The 11,502-nt window shown below is 57.8% G+C and overlaps 1 protein-coding gene across 1 annotated transcript in view; it reads right to left on the minus strand.

The window, feature by feature from the left end:
- Positions 1–1,807: 1,807 nt before the first annotated feature.
- Positions 1,808–11,502, minus strand: part of LDLRAD1 (low density lipoprotein receptor class A domain containing 1) — an 11,663-nt gene continuing 1,968 nt past the window's right edge. Inside the window, exons 2-7 of the mRNA XM_021707118.1 lie at positions 11,295–11,346; positions 8,861–8,863; positions 7,951–8,076; positions 5,611–5,748; positions 3,078–3,206; positions 1,808–1,956 (exon numbers count right to left, since the gene is read on the minus strand). Coding sequence (XP_021562793.1) covers positions 1,808–1,956; positions 3,078–3,206; positions 5,611–5,748; positions 7,951–8,076; positions 8,861–8,863; positions 11,295–11,346 — 597 coding nt within the window. The remainder of the gene's footprint in view (positions 1,957–3,077; positions 3,207–5,610; positions 5,749–7,950; positions 8,077–8,860; positions 8,864–11,294; positions 11,347–11,502) is intronic.

Raw genomic sequence — 11,502 nt, forward strand, 5'->3', positions numbered from 1 at the left:
CTTCCCCCCGCCACCAGCCCCGCGGCCTCCCTTCTGGGAAGAAAGGCTCCCGGGGTTCAGGGTCAGAACTGAGAATGCTCTGAGGGCTCAAGCTTCTGCCTGAGCTACAGCTGCTGAAACTCAGCCGGCCACAGGAGAGCCACAGGCTGCCTGTTCCTTGCACAAGTTCCCCAAGGCACCTGTACCCGGGACTGGTCCTTGGCGGGTCAGTGTCAGAAATGTGACTGTCCTGGCTCCCCCCAGCCCCTCCATGGTGCCCTCGGCCCATTCCCCCATGGTGTAAGGCTCTTCCCCTAGAAGAACCCGCATTCCTCACATGCTGGGATCCAGGTCTCCAGGGCCTGCCACTGGCTCATAGCTTGGTCCAAAACAGGTTCACAGAGACTGTTTCATGAGTGAATTAACGAATGAGGCAATGAGTGATCCAAAGCTCGCCAGCCTCTTGGGTGGTCATTGTCAGTTCAAAACTCACTAGAGACTGATCACGTAAAAGGAATTTTATTAATTTTCAGTGAGGGTATGTATCTGTCTCTGTCAACACACGCCCTCCCGTTGGCCAAATGCCAAGTCTCTCTTTCAGAATAAGGTTGGAATATCTTCCTACTCTCAGGTGGTCTTTTAAAATGAACACTCTGGCCGGGCTTAGTGGTTCGGCCTGTAATCTCAGCACTTTGGGAGGCCGAGGTGAACGAATTGCCTGAGCCCGCGGGTTTGAGACCAGCCTGGGCAACTTGGCGAGACTTCGTGTCTACAATAAATCGAAAATTAGCCGGGCATGGTAGTGCGCCCCTGTAGTTCTGGCTACTTGGAAGCCTGAGGCGGAGGATCGCCAGAGCCCAGCAGGTCGATGCTGGGGTGGCCGTGAGCATGCCCACTGCACTCCAGCCTGGGCGACAAAGTGAGACTCCGACTCAAAAAAAAAAAAACCAAAACAAAAGGACACTCTGCCCAGCCACACTGGTGGCTGGAAAGGCTTCTGGGCTGGGATGTTTGAGTCTCAGTTCCAGCACTGACTTCACTGTATGATCCTGGGCAAGTCATTTCCCCCTCCAGGCCTCAGTTTTCTCATCTGTCTAATGGGAATATCCATCCGTGCCTGCCTGGGTGTCGTGAAGCTGGAAAGGTATGCAGAAAAGTAGCTGATTCAAGCCCTGGACCAAAATATAATCCCTCCTTCAAGAAACCCAGGCAGCTGGGCAGAGGGTGGAGGTGGGCGGTGTGGGGTGGAGAACGGGTGGGCAGGAGCACCCAAGCTGCTCCTTCCCTGAAGGTTCTGCAGCTCAGAGCCTCCCAGCATGGGTTCCCGCTGGTAGGACGACAAGCAATCTCACGTGCTTCCCAGCCGGCCCGCCGGGATACCGGAGTTGAGAAAGACGTGAAGCCTGCTGCAAGCCCACAGCACCTGCCGTGGGGCCCAAGGGGTGGGAAGTGGCACGTGCCTCACGACATGTCATCCATGAGGGAAACATTCCTCCGCGTGGCATTTGAGCCTCAGACGTGTCACCCCTCGGGGATTGACACGATCAGGATCTGCAAGCCTGTCCTGGAGCAGATAGGCCCAGAGATGGGCCTAGGACCATGGAAGCGGATTCCACTCCTCTTGGTTAGAAGATGCCTGATGTGGTAGCGAGCTCCTGGTTGCTGGGGGCATTCAAGCAGAGGCTGGATAGCTTGAAAGCAGGAGAGGCAGTTCCTATTTGGAAATGATGTGCAGAGCCCGTTTCGAAGGCTCCTTCCTGCCCTCGTGCTCTGGGACCCGCGTGAAGGCTTGTCAGCGCTGTTCCAGCCAGTCTTGCCAAGCAACTGCTCAGGGTCTGGGACAGATGTACTCGTCAGACCAGTCGGAGCAGTGCTGCATGTGGTCCCGGCACAGACTCCTTGGGATACAGCCGCAGTATATGAAGACGGTAGAAGAGCAGCGCCACCACCCTGGGCCGCAGGGCGGGCACAGGGTCACTGGGAAGACAAGAGCCGGCAGAAGACCAGTTGCTGTGTCTTGGAATGTCATGTGCCCCCAGGACGTTCCCTAGCTCTGACGCCTCCCCATGGCCCCAGACCATCCGACGTGGGTTGACTGTATTCTGGTTTTCCTGCAGCAGAGAGAATCTAGAATCTGTGTGACCTCGCCCACCCTGTCTGAACCTGTTTCCTCATCTGCTCAAGCTTGCTATTAAGTAAAGGGAAATAGGCAAAGTGCTGAGCTCATGATCAAGGCTTAAACATTAATGGGTGTATCTTGTCCCCCCCCACACATACACCTCCTCGGTCCCTCACCCTGGCACCTGCTACGACAGCCCACTGTGACTTCCTGAGGGGGCCTTCCAGACTTCTCTCCTTAACCCAGCACCCCAGGCCTCCAGCAAGCCTCCTCTCACACCCAGCCTCTGCTCGTTGAGAGTCTATTTTCTAAGGCCTGCTTGAATGCCTCCTCTTCTGGGAAGTCTCCCAGGATTCCTCCAGGGCCCCAGCACTTCCTTTTGGCATCAGCATGATGTGAGTCCCGAGGGTAGGACACATGCCTGATTCCTGACTGTCCCCATCAGAACGTGGCACCAGGCCCAGCCCCCATCAGTGCTCAGAACACGTTTGTTGACCGAACACTGGGGAAGAGATATAAAGGAAACTCTGGAGCAGTGACTCAGAGTCGGGAGACTTGAGTTTCCATCCACACTCCCTTCCTGTCACTCACTGCATTAAGTTCCCTCTTCTGGCAAAGCCTCAGTTTACCTACAATAAACTGGGGCCAGTGAGACCTTGCTTTCCTCACAGGGTAGTTGGGAGGTGCCGAGGAACTGAGGAAACCAGGGTTCAGATCCCAGCTGGACCACATATATGCTCCTGCACATCCGCCTTCTGGGCTCTGCTTCTCCTCTGTGCCCTCGAAGCCAAGTTCCCTACCTCAGAGGAATGAACCTCCCGAAGGAGCCACTCAGAGTGGGAGTGAGCACCCCACCTCTGGAGGTATTCAAGCAGAGACAGAAAACATCCTCCTAGGATGCAGGTAAGGCATGTGGGGGGGCTGGACCTTGGAGGTTCTCTGGTCACCTCTGCCCCGCCAGGCCGTGCCTGACCCCCACCTGGGCTCAGCTCATCGGAGCAGTCCCCACAGTTGTTGGTTCCGTCGCATTTTTGGTCTGAGTAGATCCAGGAGGCCGGGTCTCCGCAGCGGGCCACGAGGAAGCTGGGAAGGCTCCGGGGCACATCTCCTGCCAAGGGACAGAGGCGGCGGGGAAGCCACATCTGGCCAGGGCTGTCTCGGGGCACTCTGTGGACCGTCCTGGCCACCCGGCAGTGGCCAAGCTCAAGGTCACCGCCTGCCCATCCCAGAGGGGCATAAGAAGGAGGCTGAGGCAGAGGGGAGCCTCTTCCCCGCACGGAAGCCCAGTCAGCTGTCCACCCACCCGCCTTTCCTCATGCCCTGCCCAGCTCCACACCACGGCCTCCACCAATCTAAAACCATTCCAGGCTGGCTGCGGAGGCTCCCACCCGTAATCCCAGCACGGGGGGAGGCTGCGGCGGGAGGGCTGCTTGAGCCCAGGGGTTCAAGACCAGCCTAGGCAACATAGCGAGACCTTGTCTCTACAAAAAAAATTTAAATATTAGCTGGCCATGGCGGCACAGGCCTGTGGTCCCAGCTGCTTGGGAGGCTGAGGCAGAAGGATGGCCTGAGCCCAGGAGGTCGAGGCTGTGGTGAGCTGGGATCGTGCCACTGCACTTCAGCCTGGGCACCAGAGTGAGACTCTGACTCAAAAATAAAACATAAAGCCATTCTGCTTTCAAGCTCAGGTTCAAGTTCTTTCACCTTCAGGAAGCCTCCTCCAACTGGAACATAACAAGAGCAAATGTGAAGTCCTACACTTGGGCCTTGGAGATCAAGGTGGGTAGGACTCACATACCTCGTGAGAGGGAGTCAGAGCACCTTTTTTGAAAGTGTGCTCAGTGTTAGGCCGCGGTGTGATCATGGATGCTTCTGAGGCCTGTCCCAGGAGAGGGACATGGGCGGTTGATATGTGTTCTGTGGAGCGCTGGCAGGGCAGGGAGGGTCAACTGAGTCACGGGGTGGGGTGTGAGAGTTCGGGATGTAGCTGGAGAAGGGGACGCTCATGGGGGCGTTAGAGGAACCTCCAAGCCCTTGCAGTTGGGGACAAGGGTTGAGAAAAGGCCAGACTGGAGCCTCTCAGGGACGCTGCTGGGAGGTGGCTCCACGCTCAGGACGGGAAGACCTTCCCATGGAAAAACCATCCAATTCTGGAAGCGGCTGCCTCATGTGGTCATGAGCTCCCCATCCCAGGAGTGTGCAAGCAGAGGCTGGGTGACCTCTGTCGGGCTTGCTTGGGAGGATTTGGGATGAGCTGGGCCTGGACTAGATGCCAACGCTTTGGGAGGCCGAAGTGGGAGGATCACTTGAGTCCAGGAGTTCAAGACCTGCCTAGGCAACAGTGAGACCTCGTCTCTACAAAAAATAAAAAATTAGCCGGGTGTGGTCGTGTACGCCTATAGTCCCAGCTACTCAGGAGGCCGAAGCAGGATCTCCTGGGCCCAGCAGGTCGAGGCTGCAATAGCTGTGATTATGCCACTGCACTCCAGCCTGGGCAACAGAGTGAGATCCCCCCAACCCCTCCCAAAAAGACTTCTTCCATTCTTGAGGGTCTGTGATATGATAAACCCCCACGAGCTCCCCCACCCTACCCACACCAGCTCACCAGGCTGTCTCTCCCCTGTGGGGCCAGGTCCTGATTTATGCTTTTTTTTTTTTTTTTTTTTTTGAGTTGGAGTCTTACTCTGTCGCCCAAACTGGAGTGCAGTGGCCGCTCCCGGCCCCCGCAGCTTCCACCTGCTGGGCTCCGGCAATCCTTCCGCCTCAGTCTTCCGAGTAGCCGGAATTACAGGCACGCGCTACCACGCCCGGCTGATTTTTTGATTTATTGTAGAGATGAGGTCTCGCCGCCCAGGTGGGTCTCGAACCCACGAGCTCCGGCAATCCACTCACCTCAGCCTCCCAAAGGCGCGGGACTACAGGCTGAGCCACCAAGCCCGGCTTGATTTATGTTTTCAATACCTACTCCCATCAGTCACAGCTCTTCTCTCCTGAGGACCCTCAGGTCTCTAAGGTTGAGACCAGGTCGTCCCAGTCATTCATTCACTCATTCATTCAGCATGTCATTCTGGACACTCCTCTATGCCAGGCACGGGGGCCCAAGATGGAGCAGACCAAGGCGGGCTCAGAGAGACCACAGTCTGAAGGGGATGGCAGATGTGCCAGTCGAGAATGACAGCCAACATGACTAGGGCTGGGATACCGGGAAGCACAGGGGCTGTGGGAGCCCAAAGGGGGGAGTCAGGGAAGGCTCCCTGGAGGAGGTTCTGCCCTGAAGGATGAACACAGGTTCTCCAGCATGGAGATGCACAGAGAGAAGGCACTCCTTAGTGTGGGCGCACGGGTGTGTCCCTGACTGACCAGGGAGGGCAGCCTTAGAATCAAAGGCAGAGGACATGGAGGTGCCTGGTATGTTCAGGCATAGTTAGGCTTCAGGATGGCTGCAGGGGGGCTGGAGGGGGCCACATCCTGGGAGGGTCCATCGGGGCGGGCAGGACCCAGCAGGTACTCACGGCACAAGTGCTCATCCTCGTCCTCGCCATGGGGACAGGTACGAACGCCGTCACAGACCCCGCTGGCCGGGATGCAGCTCCTCTGGTCATGGCACCGGAAGCCTGTCCTGTTTGCTGGTGTCGCACACGCCTGGGGCCCTGAATGGGCAGGGGAGATCCCGAGGGTCCAGGGCAGTGCGCACAAGGGTATCACTGCCACCAAACCCACCCGAGGTCCTCACCCAAGCCCCACCCTGGGCTGGCTCGGGGGGCTGGGGTGGTCGGGAGGCCGCTGGACTCGGCCACAGATGGGCTTCAATTCCAGCTCTGTCGCCTGCCGGCTGATTGACCTCGGACAGGTGACCAGCCTCTGTGCCTTGGGCTCTTGGTCTGCAAGACAGGGCCCTAGCACACACCCCTGGGCACCCTTGGGATTAAGGGCAAGCTTCTTTGTGGATAAACACGGAGCAGAGAACATGCTGAGTGACGGTCTCTCCTCTACTGAAAACCCACTTACAACTTCCCAGGAAGCCTCCCAAAACCACATGCAGCTCCGAGGAGCAGTGTTGATGGCAGACTTCCCATCAGAGGTGAGGCTGTCAGAAGCAACATATGCGAGCTGGCTGGGGGCCAAGGTCACACTCCCTTACATCTGAGCATAACTTCACAGGCTGCAAAGCACACTCAGAGTTTTATTCCATTGTTCCCCAGACACTCCTGTGAAGTGCCATCATTAGCCTCCCACGGGGGGCACGCCACCCTCAGGGCTGCCCCAGAGAATCAAAGGAGAGAAACCAGGGTGGTGGGCTGCCCGGGCCTCACGTGTGTACACGTATGTAATTTGGGATGGAAGCTGGCTTGTGTATTTGTGTTTGTGCACACATGAACCCCCTCTCAGCTGCCTCAGCTACAGTGATGGGGGGCCAGCTGTCAGGGATACTCACATCACAGACACATACACACAGACGCACACATGCTCACAAACACATCTGCACCTATGTGCACAGATACACAGGTGCACAAACATAATGCTTCCACACAGACATGTACACATGTACACAGACACCTGCACACACTCACTGGTTGGACATGGTGGCTCACGCCTGTAATCCCAGCAGCTTGGAAGGCCAAGGTGAGAGGACTGCCTGAGCCCAGGGGTTCAAGAGCAGCCTGGGCAACTTGGCAAGACCTCGTCTCTACAATAAATCCAAAAAGTAGCCAGGCTTGGTGGTGTGCACCTGTAGTCCCAGCTAATCGGGAGGCTGAGGCGGAAGGATCATTTGAGCCCAGGAGGTGGAGGCTGTTGTGAGTCATGATCTCGCCACTGCACTCCAGCCTGGGTGACAGAGTGAGGCTCCCACTGAAACTCTCTCTCACACACACACACACACACACACACACACACACACACGCACACGCACACACAGCCACGTGACTACAACCCCTCATGTACTCACCTGTACCTCAGCGCCCATGTTCCCGCACAGGCAGGCACAATGCTGTGAATTTTACTCGGCCCTCACCTCATCCCCTACACCTGTCCTGCCCGACTACAGAGTCACTCTTCAGAAGGGTCCATCTGAGGACGCTCGCCCCCGCTCGATGTCCTCCCCAAGGCTCCTGGATGGTGGCAGCCCCCCCCCCGGCAGCCTTGGAGGCCGTGGGCTCCTGGCCCAGCCAGCACCCCCAGCCCCGTGTCCATGGCTTCTTGCAGTCCCTCCTCCTCACGCTTCCTCCCTCCACACAGGCTGTTCTCTGTGTCTGGGATGTTTTTCTGGCATCCCCCCCCAAATCGATGCCCACTTTCCCTTTATGCCCCAGGTCCCTCTCGCTCCTCCAAGGTGCCCACCTGACTCCTAGATGGCAGAGCCCCACTCTGGACTCGCAGGGTCCCCTGAACTCTGATCTCATGTGCTTACTGGATTCCTGTCTACACTGCTCTTCAAACCGTTGGCTCCCTGAGGGCAGGGACCATGTCGGGGTTGTTTACCGCTAAAGCTGGGGCTGCAGGGATGTACTGGACACGACCTTGTCCTCTATGGAGGGGCTGGACACACAGAGGGACTGACCGCACCAGGCAGGGTGGCCTGGCCAGGGGAAGAGAAAGTAGGGGCTGAGACCGACCGTCTCCTAACCCAGCCTGGGGGTCCCGAAAGGCTTCCTGGAGGAAATGACATCAGAGCTGGGTCCTCTCAATATCTCAGGTCACGTGCACAAGTGAAGGCTTTGAGCCGTGTCTGTGTCAGTGTGTGCGGGCGTCTGGGTGTGTCTGTGGACACCAGGCAGGGTGAGGGCTCCCCATTTTCCAGTGCCCCCTCCCCTCCCAGCAGGTCTGGCCCACCCTCTCCCGACCGCCCTGACCTGGCGAGTGTCGTGGGAGTCCCAGGATGCTGCCCAGGGCGATGAGGGCCGCCACAGCCGCCAGGAACAGCAGCAGGAAGGCCGAGAGGCAGGCCCCACGGCGCGAGCAGCAAAGGGGGCTGCAGTCTGCAGGGCGGAAACAAGCCAGTGGGCGGCAGTTGGGGGGGGACGGGGGGCAGGGCTGGCCCGGGTAGCAATGCCCCGCCCCGTGAGCAGCCCCCCTCTCCCGCCAGGGTGGGCTAGGATCAGGGAGGGCATGCTGGAGGAGGGGCTCCTCAACCCTCCATGGTGCCCATGAGCCCACCCCCCACCTAAGGCCCACCCCCGGCCCAGGTCCAGCAGCTGGTGGCTGGCAGAGACGGGTTATAGGGATCCAGTCTCTGCTCCACGGCCCACCCCTCCCACCATCGCCCACCATGAGGCAGCCTCCACAGGATGCAGGGAGAGAGGGACACCTGCACAACCATCCAACCACAGGGCAGAAACTACATCCAACCCTCACAGAAATTTTGTTGTTGACTCGGGGTCTCACTCTGTCGCCCAGCCTGGAGGGCAGCGGCACAATCACGGCTCACTGCAGCTTTGATCTCCTGATATTTGGTAGAGACAAGGTCCTGCTACGTTGCCCAGGCTGGTCTCGAACTCCTGGGCTCAAGCAATCCACCTGCCTCAGCCTCCCAAGGTGCTGAGATTATAGGCATGAGCCAGCGCATCCGGACCGTTGCTTTTATTTTTCAAAATAACCTTGTTTTATCCGCAAGGAAACTGAGGCTCAGAGGAAAAGGTCTGGGGCATCCCCACAGAGCTGGGATGTGAGTCCATGCCTGTTTGATGCCCAAACCTATGCCCTTTCCGCAATTCCAGTTGACTGCCCATTCTGCAGCCCTCGGGAAGCAAGTGGGTCCACCACTTGCTAGCTGGGCCACACTGAGTAAGTCATTTCACTTTTCTGTGCCTCGGTTTCCTCGTGTGGAAAATGGGAACCATCATTTGTTGAGTTAAAATACCAGAACAGTGCTTGGCACATAATAGGTGCTGAATGTGAGCTATTATTAGTGCTGATTGAACACCTACTATGTGCCAGGCTCTATGTCTAGCACAGCAGAAAGGCATCCCCGCTCTCACAGAACTGCACTTTGCTCCTTTAATTCTGGCTTGATTACAGTAATAAAAGCTTTGTAAGGCTGGACACAGTGGCTCAAGCCTGTAATTCCAGCACTTTGGGAGAACGAGGTGAGTGGATTGCCTGAGCCCGTGGGTTTGAGACCAGCCCAGGCAACTTGGTGAGACCTTGTCTCTACAATAAATGAAAAAATTAGCAGAATGTGATGGCGCATGCCTGTAGTTCCAGCTACTTGAAAGGCTGAGGTGGAAGGATCGCCTGAGCCCAGCAGGTCTGCTGTGGGGTGGCTGCACTCCAGCCTGGGTGACGGAGTGAGACTCTGACTCAAACAAACACATTAAAAAAAGCTTTATGAGGACCTACTGGGTGCCTTGTTCCATAGGGGCACAGCAGTAGCTGTGGCCTCTGAAGCACTCAGAAGGCCAGACATGGACACGTCTGAAGGAGAGCATTCACTACTGTCCTGCCCGGGCCACAGTTACCTCAGAGAAAGGGGCAGGAGCGGGTCTGATTCATCCCTGAGAGCCCAGTGTCCAGCATGGACTCAGGCACGCAGCAGGGGTTTTGGGACCCAGAGACCCAGGAGACAGGGAAGGCCTCCAGGGTGGGTCATTTCCATTCAGCCCACTCATGTTTCCAAGCAGGGACCCCAGAAGCAGGGGAGGATTTCTGCAGACGGGTGAGGGAGGGTGCAGAGAAAGAGCACACCGGCAGAGGGCACGGCAGGAGGAAAGGCCTGGTGGGGACCAGTGGGAGACGGCGAGTGGGTGTGGCAGGGGTCTGGCCGGGGTGTGCCCAGGGAGAAAGACCAGAGTAGGAGGCTCAGAATCAATCTAAAGGCCCTCGTCCTGCAGTCCCAGCCGGTGGCTCCCTCATGGTCTGCAAACACAGGGTGAGCCCAGGTCGCCAGGGAGACAGCGTGACTCTGGCAAGGAGAGGCGCCCTGATAAGCCAAGCTGCTCCTCAAATATTTGTGCAGCATGGGCTGGGAGCGAGGTGAGGTCACAGAGAGACTCGAGGGAGAACTGGCAGGACCAAGGCTCACGGCCAGGTGAAGATGCTGCACTCCCAAGCCAGAAATCCCTTGGGTGCCACCCTCCTCCCTGGACAGAGGAGGAAAAGGAGGCCATTCCTCCTGCAGCCACACCAGCCACGAGCTGGGACTTGGAACTAAACACCAGCGTGGAGCAACGATGGCTCTGGGGCTTGGCAACCACAGGGACCCTCGGTTTGAATTTGAACCCTGCCCCTCCAGCCTCCAGGCTGTGTGACGGTGGCCTGGTTACCCAACCTCTCTTGGCCTCAGCAGGCCCTTCTCAGAGATGTCCTGAGGATTGAAAGAGATCACGCAGTGCCAGTCACACCTGGGGGCTTGATCTTTTATACCTGTTGTGATTACCTACCTCTGTAGGTCTGTTTCCTGATTGATCAGATGTGGGCCCAGCCAGGGCACATAGGAGATGTTTTGGGGTTTTTTTTTTTGGTTTGTTTGTTTAGTCAGAGTCTCACACTGTTGCCCAGGCTGGAGTGCAGTGGCACGCTCACGGCCACTGCAACCTCGACCTGCTGAGCTCAGGCAATCCTTCTGCCCCAGCCTTCCAGGTAGCTGGAACTACAGGCATGTGCCATCATGCCCAGCTAATTTTTTTTATTGTAGAAATGAGGTCTTGCCATGTTGCTCAGGTTGGTCTTGACCCCCTGGGCTCAGGTAATTCTCTTGCCTCCACCTCCCAAAGTGCTGGGAATACAGGTGCGAGCCAGGCCACTCAGTCCTTTCTTCTGTTTCATAAAGGTAAGAAGAACTGCCCTGGTTATACAGTGAGTCAGTGGCACACAGCAAGGGCTAGATGAGTGTGCCACGTTATCCCTCAGAGGGAAAGAAAATTGCCCAGGCCACTCTCTGGGTCAGGGATTCGACGCTAGAGGTCTTTTCTCTGTGCCACAGGTGGGCACTGTATGTAGGGAGGTGCCCGTGGGGTAGGCAGAGCACAGTAGGCGCTCAGGGAATGCTGATGCACAGAGATTGAATAATCCCAGAAGCAGGCAGCTGCCGGTAGGGCCGGTCGGGAAGGTGGGGAAGGTGACATCAGCACAGGAGGGGTGCAGCGGTCTCAGGGATAGTGGGAGCCTCTGCCCTCTTGGTTCCTCTGTAGCCGGCCGCCCGGCTTCAAGGGAGCCCCCCAGGGGCAGCGGGGCTGCAGGGCACCCTGGGGTTCCTTACCTTCCCCTCCAGGGAGGGCTTGGGTGCCCGCGGTGGCCTCCCCATGCGCTCCCTGCCCAAGAGAACAGAGAGAGGGGTGGGCTGCGGGCGGCGAGGTCCAGCCTCAGGGAGTCAGACCCGGAGTGCTCAGGGGTCACCGCGAGCCTCAGGTGGAACCGCGGGTCCCGCACAGCCCCGCCAGCGAGGCCCCAGGCCCACCTGCCCCCCC

The sequence above is a fragment of the Carlito syrichta genome, unplaced genomic scaffold, assembly GCF_000164805.1.
Source record: "Carlito syrichta isolate Samal-C Ts95f unplaced genomic scaffold, Tarsius_syrichta-2.0.1 Scaffold316384, whole genome shotgun sequence".
In the NCBI taxonomy this organism is placed as follows: Eukaryota; Metazoa; Chordata; class Mammalia; order Primates; family Tarsiidae; genus Carlito; species Carlito syrichta.